The sequence below is a fragment of the Monodon monoceros genome, unplaced genomic scaffold (assembly GCF_005190385.1).
Source record: "Monodon monoceros isolate NGI ecotype Baffin Bay Population unplaced genomic scaffold, NGI_Narwhal_1 Super_Scaffold_18, whole genome shotgun sequence".
NCBI lineage: Eukaryota > Metazoa > Chordata > Mammalia > Artiodactyla > Monodontidae > Monodon > Monodon monoceros.
Window position 1 is genome coordinate 174,256,321 of NW_021703774.1, and position 21,676 is coordinate 174,277,996.

Sequence of the window (21,676 nt, forward strand, 5' to 3'; positions counted from 1 at the left end):
TCTTTGGAGTATTTTCCAATTCTCCTTGCAACACCCGCCCCCCCCCCCCCTCCCCCCCCCTCCCCGGGACAGGAGAGCCCCCTCCAGCCCAGGCTGGGCCACCAGCTCCTCCCACCACCTCCACTCCAGGTGGGAGGTCGAGGCCGGGGGAGGGGAGGTCTGCATCGGCCTACACCAACCCCATCTCTCAGCTTTCAGCTCCCCAGGGAGCGAAGTGGAAGCTCTGGGCCTAGAAGTGGTTCTCTTGATTTCCTCTGGACCTGGCAATGACCCATGGTGGCAAACTTCTGACAGCTCTTTTTGCTTTCCCAACCTGTCCCCTTCCCTTCACCCCCCCCACCCCTCTCCCGTCCGCCGCCCCGCAACTAAAGTGCATTTTCTTTGGAGAATTTTTCAAAACTCTTTGAAATAATTGGGAACCTCTGGTCTTGCCAAACCTCAGTGGGAAATCATGGTATTAGGGCTGTGACCCAGGAGAAAAAGGACAGGAGATGAAGTTAGAGAAAGGAAATGGTCAGTCCCGCCCCCCACTGCTCCCAACACCTCCCTGTCCCCCCAAACCCCCCACGTGAATGGGGAAGCAGGGACCAACACACACACACACACACACGCGCGCGCGTGCGCGCTGTCACCTTCCTCAGCCTCCCACACAGAGGGACCTGATGACAATTCCCGAGTTTGCCACTGATGCCAAGACCAGTGCCCGACACACAGTGGACCCCCAGTTAACAGTCATTTGAAGGTGAACAGGGGAAGATGTGACTACATTAACTGGATTTGCGCCACAGCAAATAAAACAGGGAACATGCCCTGTAAAGATGAAAGCCCATCGGCTTTGCGAGCCTGCTCTGGATTTGGGCCACTTGACCTGGTGTGGTGGCCGCATGGCAGCCAAACACGTGCTGAGCACAGGGGGCCGACAGGGGCCTGGCCATGCATGGAGGACCCAGACAAGCAGCTGTGACTCACTTTCCCTGCCCTGCAGATAAAGGGATTTGAAATATTTACTGCTTTTGCAATAGTGATGATTGCACAGAAAATCTCATCTCTAGGCGACTCTGAGTTCCTTAAAAAGGAAAATAAACTTTCTGAGGAAAGTGTTGCGTGGTAGTTGGGGCAAAAGCCGACTTCCTAGTGGAGAGATTTGGCTGCAGGCTTCCTGCCAGGGACCACTCCTGAGAAGCCTCTAATGACCCCATCTCCTGCCCCCATGTTACCTGCTGTGTTGTAGGGTCACTGGAACCTGCTGCTTTCCATGTGTTTGTGACGGAAATAACCCTTCCAGTCACTCACCACGAGCCTGACTTTCGCAGTAAGGAAATACCGCAGACTGTCCCAATCGGGAAGGCACTGCGCCTGCAGTCCCTGGGGGGTGCCCACTTGCTGAGTTAGACCCCAGACATCTCCCTTAAAAGAAGAAGCGAAAACGAGACAAACCTCTGGGTTCCCGAAAGGGTTATTCTGCCTTAGCCCGCCTATAAAAATGCTATTGGCTGTTACCTGGCTTGGCCAAAGTACAGACAGAATGTCTTCTCTCGCCATTCAGTGCATTTGTTATTTTGGCTGAAAGGAAATAAGCAGGACCCTGCGCTTCCAGAGCAAAGATGGAGCAACAGGACGCAGTCAGGAGGGAAGGGGTAAGTTTGCTGTCGAGACAGCAAGCAGCAGCCCCACGGCAGGGCCTGTTCGGCGTTGCTGGGGATGCTCTTCGGAGCTCTGTGCACGGCGAGGACCACTGGGGCACCTGCCCCTCAGAGCTCACCCAGCAGCTGGACTTTTACAGGGACTAGAGAGAGGAGACATTTAGACACACTGAGATTTAGAGGTTCTTTGGGCTGGGACCGAAATGATGAGACTCAAAGGATGAGTTTGTCACAACTTCCCTCACTGTAAGGACTTGAGGTGAAGGGCTTCGGAAACCAGCAACAAAATCCTTACACATGTGGCCTGTGAGAGTTTTTTGATTTGTTTTGATTTTCGCTTCAGGGCATTTTCACTAACCTTTTCAGCAGGTGAAGAGCTAAGCCAGCACGAAAAGAAGATAGAGAAGATGTTGCAAGATTTGAATTGAACTCAGATCTGTAGCAGAGGTTCCCTCCCTTTTAGATAATCAGAATCCTTTTCTTTTAGAGACGAAAGATTTTTCTGAACCTCTTCCCACCCACCCTTGGCCTCCATATAATTGTCGTTGTACTTTTAGGGTCTTTTTTTTTTAATTTTTTTTTTTTTTAATAAATTTTTTAATAAATTTTTTTAATTTTTATTTTTTTGCTGCGTTGGGTCTTCACTGCTGCACACGGGCTTTCTCTAGTTGCGGCGAGTGGGGACTACTCTTCGTTGCGTTGCGCGGGCTTCTCATTGCGGTGGCTTCTCTTGTTGCAGAGCACGGGCTCTAGGCGCGCGGGCTTCAGTAGTTGCAGCATGCAGGCTCAGTAGTTGTGGCACACGGGCTTAGTTGCTCCGCGGCATGTGGGATCTTCCCGGACCAGGGCTCGAACCCGTGTCCCCTGCATTGGCAGGCGGATTCTTAACCACTGCGCCACCAGGGAAGTCCTAGAGTCTTTTGATTGAGGAAAATGCATAAGGACAGAAAGGTAACATAAATTTATTAACACTTTTAAGAAATTTGCATTTTATTCATCACAACAGCATCTGCTTATATTGATGGGGGAGGTACTTATTTGTGCAAATTATTATTTATTCAGTCGTGGACAAGAGAGCCTTGCCATAGACAGGTTGGGTCCATGCTCTGTAGCTCACAGATTAAGGACAGGTCTGAGAGGTAGAAGTACCTGGGATTCATTCCTGCTCCATCCTATTCTAGCTGTGGGAACTTGGGCAAGTTATTTAACTGCTCTGTGCCTTGGTTTTCTCACCTGTAAAATGGGAATAATAACCATACCACCTCAGAGGGATGCTGGAACAAGTAAGTGAGATCACGTGTGTAAATTACCTAGCACAGAGTGGATCCCCCATAAGTGTTATTATTGTGTGACCATCCTTTAGAGCAGAGCACTACTGACTTTGGGGGCCGGATAGTTCTTTGCCATGGGGGGCTGGCCTGGGTGTTGTAGAATGTTGAGCAGCATCCCTGGTGTCTGCTCACTAGATGCCAGTAGCACTCTCGCCCACGAGATTGCCTGCTTTAGAGATTACTACGTCACTCCACAGGGATTGCCTTGTGGACTTCATGACAACAAGAACGTGTTAGGTCAAATGTTATCGCCTCTATTTTATAGAAAACGAGCTGTGAGGTAATAAGAACTCAGGGATTTGGGGGTCGGGGGGCCCTGGTCTGGTCTGTGCCGTCTCTTCAAAAGAAGTGCACCGCCCAGCTGTGTCCTCAGGTGGGGCTGCAAAAGAACAGAAACACCCTGCGTGGTGGTCCCTGAAAACGCACGATACATTTTGAAAGGAGATGATTAAACGGTCACATGCAAAAGATATGGGCTGATCACAGCCACCTGCTCCTGCAGTCCCCCAAGGAAGGGGGCCTCCTCCAGGGATCCATCCAGGGGGATGCAGGCTGCCCCTTCCCAGGTGACTGAGGGCAGACCTGGCCCTTTGGGTGAATATATGCCGGGTGTCCCAGGAGACGTCAAAACAGAACTATTCCAGTGGTGACTGTAAAAGAACCTTCAAATCACAAAGTGAAGCCAAGGAGGGATTTAGGAGCTGAGTGGAAGTGGGGGTGCCAGCTCAGGCCACAGAGGCTGGGCTGCCAGGGGCCGCTCAGGGCTGGTGGGGAGGGCCTGGCTGGCTGTGCCCTGGTGGCTGTGTGACCACGGCCTCACTGGACTTTGGGTTCCTCATATGTAAAGAGAAAAGACATGAATCTGGTGTGCATCAAGGACTTTCCGCCGGGAAAGAGGACTCTTGGCCTGAAAGAAACAAATAAGATGATTAGAAAAAAATGCCAAAATGCTTTGGAAAGTGAAAACAGAATTTTTCGTGGAGTGTCTCCACCACCAACTAGTTTAGTGTCGTTGAGCTACTAACTTCCCCTCTGGGTTCTCATTGTTAATAATTAATATTGATAGCAAACCGTGATATAATGTGTAATGCTTGGAGTGTGTACCACCACGAGCCAGCTGCGAGCCTGTTTCACATATATGGACTCACTTATTCCCCATATCAGTCCTGTGAGGAAGGCAGTATCATTGTCCCCATTGTACAGATGAAGGAGCCAAGACACAGAGAGGTTTAGTAGCTGGCCCTAGGCCACACAGTCAGCAGCAGGAGAGGCAGGATTCAACCCCTTGTTCTTGGGCTGCAGTGGCCACGCTGTAAACCCCCCGCAGCAACAACACTTGGCCCCTCCAGCTCTAAAATGTTATGACGTTTGTCTCTCCTCTCTCCCCTCGTCACTCGGACCTCAAGGAATGTTTGTGAAACTTTGGGTTCATTCCATAGTGTGATACAGTGACTTATAGTGTTAATAATTCATAGGGACTCACTTTTCCAGGCATATTTGCATTCTGACTGGAGACGCCTGACAAGGAAAAGTCTGAGACTGAGAGTGTCTCTCTGGTGGTAGAAAGAGAAATTGGAGACAAATTCCTAAGAGAGAAATGGTTTGGGTGGGGCTTTCTTCCCAGAGAGCTTGAATCACACCCTGTCAGAGGGCTAGCCCTGAAGGTGGTTGCTTCACTGAAGTCTCAGAATGTTCTCAGCATTTTGAAAAACAGGAAGCCAGTTTACCTTGGGCATGAGGGATTTGGTTCCTAGTTTTTCTCAAAAGCACAGTTCATAGTCCCGGCTTCCCTTGGCCTCTGAGGAGGGTCCCCTCTCATGTCTTGAGGACACTGAGCCATTTGTCATTTTCAATAAGATGGTCGGAGACCTGGACATCCTCCCTCATGCCCTAATCCTGCCCAGTACCAAATTCTTTTTTTTCCCCTCTTGGAAAGGAAAGAAAAGGAAAAGAGAAAGAAAAAGAAAGCTTAAGCCCTGAATTTCTCTTACATGCCTTTTTTATATAGTAACTTTATTGAGAATATAACTCCCAGACCATACAATTCACCCCTTTAAAGTATATAATTCAATATATATTCACAGAGTTGTGTATCCATCACCACAATCAATTTTAGAACATTTTCATCACCCCTAAAAGAAACCCCCTACTCACTGACAGTCACTCCGCATTTCCCCCCATCTCCTTCTCTTCTCCCCCAGCCCTGGGCAATCACTGATTTATCTCTGTCTCTGTGGACAGACCTGCCTATTCTGGACATTTCACATCGATGGAACCAGGTGGTCTTCTGTGACTGGCTTCTTTCACGTAGCTTGTGTTCAAGGTTCATCCACTTTGTAGCGAGTATCACTGCTTCATTCCTTTTCGTGGCCAAATAATATTCCATTGCATGAATATCCCACATTTTGCTTATCAGTTCATCAGCTCATAGACATTTGGGTTGTTTCCACTTCTTGGTTATGATGAAAATGCTGCTATGAACATTTGTGATCAAGTTTGCATGAATATGTGTTTTCATTCTCTTGGGTATATACCTAGGAGTGGAATTGCTGGGTCATATGTTTACTCTGTGTTTAACTTTTTGAGGAACTGCCGGACTCTTTTCCGAAGTGGCTGCACCATTTTACAATCCCATAAGCAATGTGAGAGGGTTCCAATTTTCTCAACATCCTCATAAACACATTTACCTGTCTTGTTGGTTTTAACCATCCTAATGAGTGAGAAGTGGTATCACGTTGTGGTTTTGATTTCCATTTTTCTCAAGGGGTACCGCATCCCTTGATTTTACTTCCTGAATAGTCCTCAAAGCGGTACCTCTTGCTCCCCTGCCTCAGCCACTCCCCTACCCGGGCCCCCATCCTCTCTCAGTCACTTTCCTGACTCCCCTCTTTAACCACTTCTGTGGATTTTCTTCATAAAACTTACTCCAGTTCTAGTTTCATTATTAAATTATTATGAAGTTTTAAAAAAATGTCTGTCTTTCCCATTGGACCACAGTCTTCCTGAGGGCAGCTGTTTTGCTCACTGGACTACAGCATGGTACACAGATCATAGACAGCTGTCAATAAATATGCAATGCAATGTTTATTGCATCGTCCATGAAAAAAAATTAATCAACGGTCAATCTAAGAAAGAAATGAAATTTTTATTCGACCCAACCTGAGGATTATAACCTGGCAGCCAGTCTTTCAGAAAGCTCTGAGGGGGCTTCCCTGGTGGCACAGTGGTTGAGAGTCCACCTGCCGATGCAGGGGACACGGGTTCGTGCCCCGGTCCGGGAAGATCCCACATGCCATGGAGCGGCTGGGCCCGTGAGCCATGGCCGCTGAGCCTGCGCGTCCGAAACCTGTGCTCCGCGGCGGGAGAGGCCCCAACAGTGAGAGGCCCGCGTACCACACACACACAAAAAAGAAAGCTCTGAGGACTGTTCTTCCTGTTAGAAGTCAGAGCACAGTTATATAATTTTTGAGACGAAGTGTTATACATCAAAGTAACATATGACAGTTTACATAGTCTAACGAGGTGTGACCCCTTACAGGATTGGGAAAGGAATGTTATCTCCTAAGGATTTAGCTTGCTGGTGCCAGAGGGGCATTGTTTGTTGTCGTTGTTTTTCTTCCTTTGTGTGAGTAGGCAATCCTGTGTCCTCTAAGGGGATCTAGTTAATGTGTAACGCATATGCTTAATGCACACTAAAGGGGAGGGGATAGTAGCTCAAATGGCAGAGAAAATTTTATGTTAACTTTTTCTTTTCCTGCCTTAAAAATAATTTTGTTTCATAAGAATGAAGGCATTTGGACCAGCAAGGTCGGTGAGAACTTGAGAACTTACCCAGAATGTCTTTGCTATTTCCACAAAGGGTGAACCCTGATTCCTACGGGTCCTTAGAATGTGCCTATGGCTTGAATTCAAGGAGGAAGCCAAGGAATAGAAGTTGAATTATGTGCTCTAGGCTTAGACACTCTACAGCGTGAGGTCTCTGATAATTTTTGCTAGAATCCCATAAAAGCAGTCAGAGAGCTGGCTATCCACGTACCTGGCAGGATCCCCCCGGTCTGGGGCATGAGCCCCGGGACACCAGCCAGCTCCCGCACTGAGCTTGGTTAAGGACTTCAAACCTTAGGACCCATCAAAGTGGAATGTTGGAGTTGCACCTGCAGTATGAATGAAACCTGGTGCATTTACAGTTTGTCATTTACTGGGAAGGGAATTAGAAGAGGAGAAATTTTAATCAACATTTTTTTTCCTTCCTCGCCTCCTTCCCTCCCCTCCTTCCTTCCTCCCTTCTGCCAAATCAAGCAATAGGACAGCTATAGGGCAGGGCTCTTTGTTTTCTTCTCCACTATATCCCTAGTAGCTAGAACCTAGAACCATGGCTGGCTCACAGTGGGTGCTCAATGTGTGAATGAATGAATGAGTGAATGAATGAATACCTAGAGCACTTCAGGAGGTGAAGTGTAACATGGTTGGCCCTATGCTACCTCCTGGGTGGGGTTTTGGGGGTGGGGTGGGTATGCCTACTTGCGTACCCCCTGCCTTTAGAAAACACGGTGTAGCAACAGCCCTGGAACCCGCCTCCCCTCCTGGGCACCATCCCCTGCTCCCCCCACTTCTGTCACCTGCTGCCCCCCTGGCCCGAGGGGGTGGTGGGGCCTGAGGAGAGACTGGAAACCAGAGCCCGCTGCTCCTTGATAGGCTGCCTTGTCTGTGGCTCTTATCATCTTTACCAGAAACTTCCTGTGGATTAAGCATTTGTTAATTATTTGGTAGAAGAGGTGAGACGGGCAAAGTTTCACTTGCGGTTCTGCTCTTGACCAGGACTCCTGTGGGTCCTGCACCTGCTCTGTGGGGTCAGGGAGGGGGTCACTAGCTCAGCGGTCCCCCCCGGGCATGAGGCGAGGCCCAGGTGCCCACTGTTTCTCTGCCTGTCCTGCTCCTACTTGCCTCTCTCAAGAGGTTCCCCCTTAGATTCGGAGGGATGCTGCCCAGGGGAGACATGAGGACCTCAGCTCACCACCAGAGGGGCTGAGTCTCATGTGATGGGGACCTCGGTTGTAGTACAGGATGAAGGGCGTCAATGGTGGGTCCAGAGAGCCCAGGCCCACCCCAGTCAGTGGATTCACCTCCACAGCTAGACGCTTCCATAATGAATCCTTGCAATAACTCCGAGAGGTGTTATTATCCTAACGCTAAAGATGAGGAAACTGAAGATCACAGAAATTAAGCCAGAAAGTGGCAGTGAGCAAATTCAAACTGAGATCCATAGATTCTAAGAGCAAAGCTCTTTCCACTTTTATTTTTCTCCCAATTTTCATTCTTTTATTAATGAATTCCCACGTGTCATTAAAGATTGTCTTAAATGAGTGTTCAGTTACCCAGGTGTCAAAGCGGATATCGTCACAGAATGTGTGTGTTTAAGAGTCCCCAGAAATCTTTAAATTTAAATATTTCTTTCACCATGCCTTCTGCCTCTTAGAGCAACAGTCCAGAGGCTAAAGGAAGTTAATCAGTGGCCCTAAAAAATTAAAAATTTTCACACTTTCTCTCTGATTTTTGGGGGGGGGGGTTGTGTTTGAGGCAGTGCCTGAGTGCATTTGCTGCAATCAGCAGAGGCAGTCCCCTGCAGGAACGTCACAGGAGCAGCTCAGACATTAGGTGGCGTGTTGGAGGGGGTGACCCTTCGGTTTTGTTGAGACCCAGTGGTTCTCAACCAGGGGCGATTCCCCACCTGCCCCCAGGGACATTTAGCAACGTCTGGAGACATTTAGGTTGTCCCAGATGGGGTGAGGGGTGTCTCTACAGTGCACACAGGACAGCCTCCCACAACAAAGGATTATCCAGGAGGATTATCCAGGCTTAAGTGCTACGGTTAAAGAAACCTGCTCCACCCAAGGTGCGTGGAGGGTAGGTTTCCAGACATGGAGTGGTTGAAAGACCACGGGTCTTCAGATCCCATTACATCCATCTTTCTGCGAGACTCTGAGTAAATCAGGAGCTCCCTGGAGCCCCGGGTTGCTTCCTTACCTAAAGCCGTGATCTCTCCTCCTGCAGAAGCTGACACCAGTGCTTGCTCTGGCGACGCTGATAGCTGCCTTTGGGTCATCCTTCCAGTATGGGTACAACGTGGCTGCTATTAACTCCCCTGCCAAGGTAGGTCGCTATGGTGGGCGAGACGCAGCCCCCCGGGAACAGGGAGGTGGGTTTGGAGCAGCCGGTTCCCCAGGTGGCCACTAGGGTGGGACTGTACAGACACTGAGGGCACACAGTGGGACCTCAAGTGAAGGGTGGGGGAAACCCATGAAATAAACAGCGCAAGCCCAAGGGACTTGCAGGCACAGGGTCATGGGGACACACCAGGTTCTCGTGGAGAGCCAGGCCTGGCTGGACACATAGTGGGCTGGCCTCCAGGGGTGGGGGGTAGGTTTGGGGGCACTCTGATCTTCCACAGCCTCGTAATCCACAGCAGAGTCTGGAGGGGCCAGGCTCATCCAGCATTGATTCCGTGATTGGAAGCCTGGAGTCATTCCTTTCTGGGGTTAGAAACATCCTGGGCAGGGACCTCCCTGGCGGTCCAGTGGTTAAGACTCCAAGCGTCCACTGCAGGGGGCGCGGGTTCGATCCCTTGTCAGGGAACTAAGATCCCACACGCTGCGGGGCGTAGCCAAATAAATAAATAAATAATAAAGAGAACCAATCAAATTCTTTAAAGAAAAAAAAAGAAACATCCCCGGCAGCTTGCCCATCAGAGGCCTCCCAGCCACCCGCCCCGCGTGGGTGCCCCCTGCTAATTGCTGTTAATCTTCATTCCTCTCCTCCACTTAATCGTGTTGATGTTCCAACATGCCCAGCTCATCCCATCGGGTGGCCCAACAACTTACACTGTTCTTTCTGCAAACCCAGCTCAGATTATTTTGGTGCTCTGTTTTGCTTTGCTCTCCAGCTCATGAAAGCATTTTATAACGAGACCTACTATGACAGAATCGGTGAATACATAAGCGAATTTTCCTTGACCCTGCTGTGGTCGGTTTCTGTGTCCATGTTTCCCTTTGGAGGCTTCCTCGGCTCCCTCATGGTCGGCCCCTTGGTGAATAAATTAGGCAGGTAAGGCAAGGTGAATGTTCAACTCCCTGAAACTCATAGACCCCATCAGAGTTTAAAACCTGGGCCTAAAGCAGAAATCAGTATCATAAAACCAGGTTATGATTGCTGCGATGATCTTTGTTTCCTGGGCTTCCCTGGTGGTTGTTTCCTAATGTGGTTAAGAAGACCAGACATTGACCAAGTGTTTGGGGACTTAGGCAATGAAGGTCTCAGGGCTGGAGTTGGGTGGGGGTGACGGGTCTCAGGGTCTGGGGTGGGCATGGAAAGAGCAGAGGGTGCCTCAGAGATCAGGACTCACTCCCGCTCTTACCCTCTCTCGCCTTGAAATCGTCCTTTCCAAAACTTCCTTTTGGCCTTTAGAAGAGTCAAATGCCAGATGGCATGGCCAAGACATCAGGCCCAATGCAGACCATAGACTGATGCTCCTGAACTCTGCTTCCTAAATGAACACAAGCTAACTGCTCTGTTCTTTTACCTTGGAATCCAGTTACATGCAAAATGTAGCCCAAATTAAATTCCTGTAAAACTCTGAAATGGCTGAGATTAATGTCAAGCCCTTCAGTGTGAGACCGTGTGGTCCCAGGGCGACCCTCACTGTGAGCGTCATCAGTGGCAAGAGCAGAGCTTAAATATTTGCCCCTAATTCTAGAAGCATCAGAGATTCTGTATTTGATTCCAAGAAAGGTCCTTAAGCCCTCGCACCCCCCTGGTAAATTCCATGGGCGTGAGAGAGCAAGCAGCCTTGTTATGAACAGTATTTAAGAGTTCTTCCCCTCCAGGCCCCTCCCTTCGAGGATGGGCACACGGAGGCGGGTTGAGGTAAAGTGCCCGTTCTCAGCCACAGATCTAGTGAGCTCAAGGCCAGACCCCAGACCTTGGTTCCTTCTCCAGTCTTTTTCAAAAAGAATCTGAGAATAGAAACATACAAGCTGTGATTCAGGATCTAAGGTCCTGAAGTCTTGCTGGGAGGTTGGTGTTGAACGCACAGTTCTCCCTGTGGACCACCGGTGGGCAGAGCATCAGTCAAGTCACAGATCTGCAGGATGCTTCTCCTGAGTGAAGGACTAGCCGTCTGGTCTGAAGATGGAGCTGACAGTTGCTAGTCCAATTGAAAATGTGATAAATGCTATTCAGTTGTTTGTGGTTTTCTTAAAGATTTATCTGTGTTCTTTAACTATCAGTAGCAGCTAACAATTAATTGACGGGTTCCTACTTGCCGGCCTCTATCCTAAGTGCTTTTAGGGGATATTAACTGCACTAATCCTTACAAAAGCCCCATCCCCTTTTCACACATGGGAAAAGGAGGCACAGAGGGTGCTGGGAGGAAATTTCACTTCTGAGCACATCGTGCAAGTAACATCCACACTGTACTCTGTTGTATCCGGCACACGTCTTCTCAATCCGTTGCCTTATTTATTTATTTTATTTATTTATTTGGTTTTTTGGGTCTTCATTGCTGCACGTGGGCTTTCTCTAGTTGCGGCAAGTGGGGGCTACTCTTGTTGCGGTGCGCGGGCTTCTCATTGCTGTGACTTCTCTTGTTGTGGAGCATGGGCTCTAGTCACATGAGCTCAGTAGTTGTGGCACGCGGGCTCGGTAGTTGTGGCCTGCAGGCTCTAGAGTGCAGGCTCAGTAGTTGTGGCGCATGGGCTTAGTTGCTCCGCGGCATGTGGGATCTTCCCGGACTAGGGATTGAACCCGTGACCCCTGCATTGGCAGGCGGATTCTTAACCGCTGCGCCACCAGGGAAGCCCTGTTGCTTTATTTTTAATTGTACATGTAGTATCTTTTTGATACAAAATCTTTAAATGTTCAAGTGGTCACATTTAACTCATCTATGATTTTTGCTTTTTGTGTCTTAAGACAGTCTTCCCTACCAGGCGTCATAAGGATAATCTTCTATAATTAAAAAAATGATTTTACAATTTTGTCTTTCCCAGATAGATCTGGGATAATTTTATTTTGTATGTAGTAGGTGAATGGAGAGGGAAGGCCAATTTTATTTTAATTTTTTTCCATGTAAAAAATCACTTACTCTCAAATTTATCTTAGTTATTCATGTTCCTTTAGTCTTCTGTGTTAATTTTAAAATCAGCTTATCGAGGGCTTCCCTGGTGGCGCAGTGGTTGAGAGTCCACCTGCCGATGCAGGGGACACTGGTTCATGCCCCGGTCCGGGAGGATCCCACATGCCGCGGAGCGGCAGGTCCCGTGAGCCATGGCCGCTGAGCCTGCGCGTCCGGAGCCTGCGCTCCGCAACGGGAGAGGCCACAACAGTGAGAAGCCTGCGTACCGCAAAAAAAAAAAAAAAAAAATCAGCTTATCGAAATCCCTGAAAAAGAATTCTGCTTGGAATCGATTTGGATTTATCATTTAATTGAAGGAAAACTAAACATCCTTACACTGTTGAATCTTCCCTTTCATGAGTAAGCTATGGCTGATTTATTTATCCCAGAACTCATGGCAGTTCCTTGTTTGAGGTTTCATGTCTTTGTCATCAGTTCTGGAAAGTTTTCAGCCATCATTTCTACAGATCTTTTCTCTCCTCCATTTTCTATATTCTTCTGGAAGTTCCTCCGTGCCTTTGTCGTTGTTGTTGTTGTCTGTAAAGAGACTTGTTTAAAAAACTATTTTTCAAAAATTGTGGTGGGAATTCCCTGGCAGTCCAGTGGTTAGGACTCCACGCTTTCACTGCCAGGGCCCGGGTTTGATCCCTGGTCAGGGAACTAAGATCCCACAAGTGGCACGGTGCAGCAAAAAGAAAAAAAGTGTGGTAAATATACATAACATAAAATTTACCATTTTAACCAACTTTTAAGTGTACACGTTGGTTTTTTTTTCTAATTTTAATTAATTAATTTGGCTGTATTGGGTCTTCGTTGCTGCGTGCAGGCTTTTCTCTAGTTGTGGTGAGCGGGGGCTATTCTTGGCTGTGGTGCGCGGGCTTCTCATTGCAGTGGCTTCTCTTGCTGCAGAGCGCAGGCTCTAGGCACATGGGCTTCAGTAGTTGTGGCATGTGGGCTCAGTAGTTGTGGCTCGCAGGCTCTAGAGTGCAGGCTCAGAAGTTGTGACGCAGGGGCTTAGCTGCTCCGCGGCATGTGGGATCTTCCCGGACCAGGGCTCGAACCCGTGTCCCCTGCATTGGCAGGTGGCTTCTTAACCACTGCGCCACCAGGGAAGTCCAGTGTACAGGTTTTTGGCATTAAGTACACTCACACTGTTCTGCAACCATCACCACCACCCACATCTCTATAACTTTTCATCTTACAAAAACGGACACCATGTACCCATTAAACAATAACTCCCCTTTCTTGTCTTCCCCTAAGTCACCAATCAACTTTTTGTCTCTGTGCATTTGACTACTCTAAGGACCTTATATGAATGAATCCTACAAGATTTGTCCTTTTGTGACTGGGTTATCTCACTTAGCCTAATGCCCTCGAGGTGCATTCATATTGTAGCACGTGTCAGAATTTCTTTCCTTTTTAAGGCTGAATGATACTCTGTTGTATGAATATACTACATTTAGTTTATCCATTCATCTGTCGATGGACATCTGGGTTGCTTCCACCTTCTGGCTACTGTGACTAGTGATATTATAATCCTCCCTATCTTAATATGTCATACTTCCCATCTTCTCTCTCTCTCTCTCTCTCTTGCTTTCTATGTAACTTCCTCAGGTCTGCCTTCCTATTCATTAATTCTTCCCTCAGCTGCAATTCACCTACTACGTTTTTATTTCAATGACTATATTTTTCATTTCTAAGTTTTATTCATTTGCTTTTAAGATCTATCTTTTTTGCTATTGTTTTGGGTAGTTCTGTTTTATGTATGTTCTTGTTCTTTCTATAGTACGCTTTTGATTCCTTATTTTATGACACTACTCATTTAAAACATATTTTATGGCTTCTATCTAATCCTGTTGTCTGAAGCTGTGCTGTTTGTATGTGCGGCCTCTTGCAGGTGGTGGATTGTCTTGTGTGTCCTGTAATGGTGATGCTTCATCTCAGGGGGTGGGGGTCCTTGGCTGGGGGACTCCTGGGGAGCCCAATGGGAGGGGCTTCTCCAGAGAAGCTTTCCCTTTGCCTTTGTCTGGTTCTCCAGGGCCCAAGTCCAACTCCAGTCTTGACTTAAATTGGACTGTTTTGTAAGTTTTATTAAGTTTGATTTTTTATAGGTTTTCAGGAGATACCCTTTATCAGCTTACATAAGTTCCCTCATTTTTATAGTTTGTTAAGGTTTTCTTTTAAATCATGATAGATATCAAATTTTATTGACTTGTTTTGCTACTTCAATTGTTGATCCTATATTTTTCCCCAGTACAATCTTTAATATGGTGTTTTTAACCTTGAAAGAGTCTTACATATGCTGTTGAATTCAATTGGCTAATATTTCATTTAGGATTTTCAGATCTACGTTGATAGGTGAGATTGGCCTAAACCTTTCCTTTAATGTCCTCATCCAGTCTGGATTTCAAGATTACACTAAAATCATGTTAGTTTATGGTTGCAGAACCCTTTACTGTATTGTAGTATGCGAGCCTTTCCCTCTGTTCCCCACTACTGATGCCCTCTGCATTGAGGTCATTTACATCTGCTCCCACAGAGAATATTCCCACACCAGGCCATGCACTGGACCTGTATCCATCTTAGGTCAACAGCAAATCGAACAACACAACAGCAACTGCTGTAACTGAGTAGATGCTCGGCAAACATTTGTTAAAGGAGTGGCAGATCCTTAAACCAAACCAACTGGTATTTTGTCCTCTGCAGAAAAGGAACCTTGCTGTTCAACAACATCTTTTCCATCGTGCCTGCGATCTTAATGGGATGCAGTGAAGTTGCCAAGTCATTTGAGATGATAATTGTGGCCAGACTTTTGGTGGGAATATGTGCAGGTAAACCATTCTGTGATTCGGGATGGTCAGAGGGAGGGAGAACAGGCACCTGGGGTCTGAACCAATCTGGGGTCTCTGAAGCATATAGGGTCAAGCTGTTCCTACACCTCTGCTGTGGGTAGACGCTTAAGCCCCTGCGTTATAGGGATGTGTGTGGACCGCGGGCAGATCTTCACTGTGGAGTTTCCTGTGAAGAAAGCTGTTCTTTGAAAGACTGAGATACAGAATCTTAGGATAGGACTGGTCCTTCCAACCACTCCTTTATCTCAATGTTTTCTAAACTGCAGGTCGGGAATGATACTGACCAGGGTTCTTGGCCTTCCCCAATCAACAGAAATTGGCTAGAGGCCAGACAAGAAATACAGGCAAGGCTTTGTTGGGGCCCCTGCAGCCGCAGGAGGGAGCAAAAACAAGTAACAGCTTCCCTTGCTCACTCCCCGAGGTGGGGGGCGAGCTCGTTCCTTATATGGCGTGAGGGAAGAGGTGTGTCCAGGCATCAGGCCAGAGGGGTGGCTTGGGTGTTTTGCCCACCCCTTTGTGCTGAGTGCAGGGGGCATGCGCAGTACTCTGCTTTTGCTCAAGACACACAGTGTTTTCTCCTGGCTCTTCAGAGGTGACAGTTGGGTTTTCTTTGGTCTTTTTGTATCTTTTTGTCCATAATTTGTCCCAACTACACATGCACACAGTTATTTTTAGTCCCTTATAGTTTCTCTGCCGCTTGTTGCTCAAGGAGATGTTTGTCCAGCTGCAAACACTGCAGCAAAGGGTCCCAGATCCCAGCCTGTCTCAGGATCAGTTGGTGGGTGGTGACATCTGTTTAGCAAACAGTATTTTCTTTTTTTTTTGCTTTTAACTAGGGTAGACTGTGTCACATGTAGTAAAGATAAGGATTGTCTTTTTTTGTGTGTGGTACGCAGGCCTCTCGGCCCAGGCGCTCCACAGCATGTGGGATCTTCCCGGACCGGGGCATGAACCCGCGCCGCCTACATTGGCAGGCGGACTCCCAACCACTGCGCCACCAGGGAAGCCCAAGGATTGTCTTTTGAAACGTTGTTTCAGTTCTTTATCTTTATACATATGTGAGAACCAAGTTGGATGTAAAATGTATTTCTGTATTTTGCACCGTGAGTTGTGGTCAAAAAAGCTTGAGAAATTATCAAATGCATGAATCCCTCTACCAGAAAAGAGTTAATGGTAGTAACCTCTCCAAAGCCATTCTGCCCAGGCCGGGTTTCCCTGGTTATAGAAAATTCCCCCATGATGGCTTCAGACTGAAGAGACATGGTTCAGCCATGCCGTGGCCTTCCTTCAGGTTGGCTTCCTCTGTAGGCAGAAGGGCCAGGGCCGTCGAGGCAAGCGAGGTGCCCACTCTCGGGGCTGTGCACTGCAGGGTGGGCCCCCAAGGGTAAGCGCCCCTGGAAATGCTGCACCCTGGGCACTTCACTCGCCCCCCACCAGGCTGTGGCATTTTCAAGTGACTCGTTCTCCTTCCAAACACAGGGAGGGGGATGAAGAAGGGATAATTTGGCTGGATGTCAGCAAACCCCTTCCCTGGAGTTTACTGACAATAGAGGAGACAGCAAGGAGCCTGGTATTGGGGAAAGTGGCGAGGGATTGCAGGGCTGGGGAGATGAAGAGGAAAACAAGGTTCCCGAAGACAGAAGAGGGCACCTCAAGGAGGGACTGATGGGCCCCCTGGCAAACTTCATTCATTCTAGCTTTCCCTGAGAGCACCCGGACATTCATCTACCATCTGGCCAGGAGTCCCGAGGTGCCTGGCCCTGCTCCTGCACTTTTTCCCTGCAGGCGGGCTCAGCTTTATGAAAAATGGACGATTCCTGGAAGTTGTCAGCAGCGGGCAGGTGCTGTGACGTTTCTATTGACAGCCAACAATTCAGAGTTGGTTCCAAAAAAGAAATGTTAGGCTCCAATAGAAAAATCACAGTTTAACATCCCAACCTTTGCTTTTTTTTTTTTGGCCACACCACACAGCTTTCCGGATCTTAATTCCCCAACCAGGGATTGAACCCAGGCCCTCGGCAGTGAAAGCACGGACCACTGGACCGCCAGAGAATTCCCAACCAACCTTTGCTTTTAAATAAGCATGACTTCTGGTCAACAGTTCTCAAACTTTTTGGCCTCAGGACCCCTTTACACTCTTAAAATTATTGAGGGTTCTAAGGAGCTCGTATGTGTTATACTGATCAATATTTACCATGTTAGAAATTGCAACCAAGAAATGTATTAATTCATTTTAAGATAGCAATAAGAAGCCCATTACATGTCTTTATGAAAATAATTCTATTTTCTAAAACAAAAAAATTTAGTGGTATTGCTTTACATGTTTGCAAATCTCTTGAATGTCTGGCTTAACAGAAGACAGCCAGATTCTCAAACCTGCTTCTGTGTTCTGTTGGTGTGACGTCAGAGAGCATGTGATCTCTGGAAAACTGGTCAGGGAATGAGATTGAAAAGGACAAGTAACATCTCAGGACGGTTCTGAAAACAGTTTTGATCTTACAGACCCCCTGAAAGGTGACACCTGAAAGGTGACACCTGAAAGGTGTCAGGAACCCCCTGTGTCTTCAGGTCATACTTGAAGAACTCCAGCAGAAGCCTAATCTATTTGCTGTTCATTCCTTCACATATTTCCTGAAAAGTCAGGAAAGGGTGTCATCAAGCCCCGTGGTACTTAGACACCCTAAAAACGAAGTAAACGGCCACTCTGACCAAGCGGGTTCAGGGTCAATGCAGCTTGGACCCCCAGATGCTCAGTTTGCTGGTTTGCTGTTACTCAACATCTTTGGTAAGAACGCTTCAGACTTTCACTAATGGAATTTAAACTTTAAAAGCTGCTTCTCTGGTTTTGGTGTCAGAACAGGCTGGCCGGGGGTTGCCCCATGGAGTTGTTTTTTAAGACAGAATGAGACTGTTTTCCACTGACATGAAGGGAATCCCATCTCTTCACAAACCCCCTGGTGTTGGTCTCTCCAGTGTTGCTATTAACTAAGTTCAGAAGCACTTGGCCTTGAGAAGCGGCCACCAGGGCCTGAATGGTGACCGGGCAACACGAGGGCGTCGCTTTCTCCATAGCCCTTTGGGCACTGGGCCTGCAGGGCCACCCCCGCCCCTCCACCACACAAGACACCTAAGAGCTGCTCTAAAGACTGTCCGTCTTTGTCTGAAAATCAGAAAGAATTGGTATTAATTAATGAACTGTGATGCCCCTTTTAAAATATTAAGCAGAATCCCACTACTGGGCATATACCCTGAGAAAACCATAATTCAAAAAGAGTCAGGTACCACAGTGTTCATTGCAGCACTATTTACAATAGCCAGGACACGGAAGCAACCTAAGTGTCCATCGACAGATGAATGGATAAAGAAGATATGGCACATATATACAATGGAATATTACTCAGTTATAAAAACAAAACAAAATTGAGTTATTTGTAGTGAGGTGGATGGACCTAGAGTCTGTCATACAGAGTGAAATAAGTCAGAAAGAGAAAAACAAATACCATATGCTAACACATATATATAGAATCTAAAAAAAAAAAGGTTCTGAAGAACCTAGGGGCAGAACAGGAATAAAGACGCAGACGTAGAGAATGGACTTGAGGACACGGGGAGGGGGAAGGGTAAGCTGGGATGAAGTGAGAAAGTGGCATGGGCATATATACACTACCAAATGTAAAATAGCTAGTGGGAGGCAGTCACATAGCACAGGGAGATCAGCTCAGTGCTTTTCGGCCACCTAGTGGGGTGGGATAGGGAGGGTGGGAGGGAGACGCAAGAAGGAGGAGATATGGGGATATGTGTATATGTATAGCTGATTCACTTTGTTATACAGCAGAAACTAACACACCATTGTAAAGCAATCAGACTCCAATAAAGATGTTTAAAAAAAAAAAGCCAAAAAAATAATAATAATAAAATACTAAGCAGAGATGTCCTTGGGCAGAATTGCAGAGCTGAAAACTTGGCCGTCAGTTTCCTCTTACCTCAGTGCTATAAAATACCCTCCCATCACCAGCAGCTCCAGGCTCCCCTCACCCCACACCGTCTCCCTTGGTCTGCCCTTGGCCACAGCCTCCCTCTCAGACCCCACGTCTTTCTGAGCACCAGCTTGCCTCTGGCTCCATGTGCGATACTTGGACCGGTAACAACCCATCTGACCTTCCTCCCAGACCCCCAACCTTTCACTGGACTTTGAGGAGAACTAAATGGGATAATATCTATGAAAATACTTTAGAGCCTATTAAATTGTTTCACCTATTCATAAGGGGGTCAGATATCAGTAAGACGGGAAAACCAACAAGTTCAAATACTGAGGAGTCAGAAGTAGTTCAGTCATTACACAAATCCCAGAATGCAGTTAGTCTACAGTATATATTTAAGTTTTCAATGCTTACTGACAAATAAAGCTTGTGCTTCGATGTCTATCCATCAGCTTATTATGTAATATACAGTCTCAGAAGGTAAGGCTGGTGGGCAGGGGTCCTTGGCCTTTTAGTAACAGGATCCCCCCCCGCCGCCCCGAGGAGCAAGAGAGGAGAGAGAGTCTAATCACACCTGGGCTTTTCCTCTCCGAGACCAAGCCAATCAGGAGGGAAGACCTGAGGTCCGGGTGGCCTGTGTCCCCAGGTGACACCAGTCTGGAAGCAAACGCACTGTCCATGAACTTCTTTGGTCAGACTATTTTCTCTTAAAGTTAAAAGGCCTAAGAATTGCAAGAGGGGTGGTTTGCTTAGTCCTGCAGTTTTGAGACAGTTTCAGCCCAACTAATGCGATTGCTGAGGAAGGATAAATGTATTTGAAGACAGAGCTCATCCCTGCCAGATTAATGTTTCCTGATGGTGTCTTTATTTCACCCTCCCTCCCAGGTCTGTCTTCCAATGTCGTCCCTATGTACTTAGGGGAGCTGGCCCCTAAGAACCTGCGGGGGGCCCTGGGGGTGGTGCCCCAGCTCTTCATCACCGTCGGCATCCTTGCGGCCCAGATCTTGGGTCTTCGGAGTCTCCTCGCAAACGAAGAAGGTGAGCTCAGGACACCTCAGACCCCCAGCCCGTTCCTATGAGCTGGTCTTTTCTCTCTAAATGACGGGGCCCCTGCACAGCCCTGACCCCACGGTGCTGAGCCGGAGGTTGCCCAGAGCGGGCCTGAACAAGTTGGTGGGGACAGACAGACTGACGTTCTCTAGTCCCTCTTGGGACACGGATGAGGGAGTTGTGAGGGCGCAGGAGGTGCTGCTATCTTTCTCTTGGTTGCTTGGTGGCTGTCACACAGGGACCCGGGGCGTGGTAATGACGGCCACCAGGGTGCCAGGCTCTGTGCTTAAGGCCTCCGGCACCATTGCACTGGAGCCTCCCAGCAATGCAGCTGCCCAGGGGCCCGTGATCATCCCATCACAGACCAGGAAAGAGGGTCACAAGACCCAGCCTCCGTGGGTGAGGTGGTGAGTCTCAGGGCTGGTATCCACACCAGACCCAGACTTCGGAACCGCACACCCCCCCACCCCAAGAGCCTGGGGCCTGGCACATAGTAGGTGCACAGCAACTCATAACTGTCGTTGTTCTTGCATGACCTCCCTTTTTTTCATCTTGGGTCTCGAACCTCTGAAAGGGAAATCACCACTAACAAAGCACCAGTCAAAACGTATGGGCCAGACACGAAGTCTTTTATATAATCCATTTAATCCTCCAAACAACCTATGAAGCATGTACTATTACTATACCCATTTTACAGGTGCAGAACCTGAGGCATAGAGAAGTTGGATCACATGTCCAATGTCTCCTTATGACACAAATGCAGGCAGTGCAGGCCTGAGTCTGAGTTTAGCTACCAGCTCTCCCACCTTTCAATCACCCTTGTAAAGAGCTGGGCCCAGGAGTGGAGGAGCTAGGTTCCTGTCTCCCGCTGATGGCATGTAACCAACCAGCTGCACCCAGAAACAGCCACGGATCCCTGGCACCTGCGAATTGCTCTGTGGTGTGTGGGAGGGAGCCATGGTTCCACCCAGGGTGGGGGTCTCAGAGAGGGCCTGGGCTTGGCGGGTGGCGAGTAGGACCAGCATTCCAGATGTGGGCAGAGGGGATGGAAGCATAAAGTTCTTTGTGCATGCAGGGAGCTGCAGGTGTGGTGGTGGACTCTCACTTTGTCCCTCCATCCTTTATGGTGACTATTCAGCCCTCGGTACCCTCCTCTAGACAAGAGTGTGGAGGGCAGGGCTTGGCCTTCCTCATCTTTGAATCTCCGGCGCAATTCATGGCACATACTAGGTGCTCAGTGAAGAAGGAAGGAAGGCCAGAGAGAATAGTGTCAGAGTTCTTGGAAGCGAGTGGGCAGTCACAGCACAAAGGCTGCATAGAAGTCACAGGGGTCAAGATTGGAACAGGGTGTCTGGGTTTGGCAGTTAGGGGTCACTGAGATCTCATGAGAAGAGTTTCAGTGTAGGGGGCGGGGGCGGGGCCAGAGGGCAGATGGCAACGGCCCGAATGGCAGGCACATCTATACTCGCTGTAGTCTGTGCAAGGGTGATAGAAGCGGGACCCGGATCAGCTAGGCCCTGGATTCGGAGCCAAGAGGTGGGAGAAGGTTGGGAGGATGGGGATTCAGGGTTCAATGTGCCTGAGTTCGAATCTCAGCTTTGCTCCGAAATAACTGATCTCGGGCAAGGGGGCTACATGCCCTCCATGCCTCAGT

General features: G+C 48.2%; 1 protein-coding gene across 5 annotated transcripts in view; it reads left to right on the forward strand.

Moving 5' to 3' along the window:
* Positions 1-21,676, forward strand: part of SLC2A5 (solute carrier family 2 member 5) — a 66,340-nt gene that overhangs the window by 40,612 nt on the left and 4,052 nt on the right. For 2 of the 5 annotated variants that reach the window (XM_029231283.1, XM_029231284.1), the window contains exons 4-7: positions 9,026-9,124; positions 9,915-10,075; positions 14,847-14,971; positions 19,858-20,010. In XM_029231283.1, coding sequence (XP_029087116.1) covers positions 9,026-9,124; positions 9,915-10,075; positions 14,847-14,971; positions 19,858-20,010 — 538 coding nt within the window. Of the gene's footprint in view, positions 1-1,544; positions 1,638-9,025; positions 9,125-9,914; positions 10,076-14,846; positions 14,972-19,857; positions 20,011-21,676 lie in introns of those variants that run through there. The other 3 variants (XM_029231285.1, XM_029231286.1, XM_029231287.1) reach the window with 3 other exon arrangements.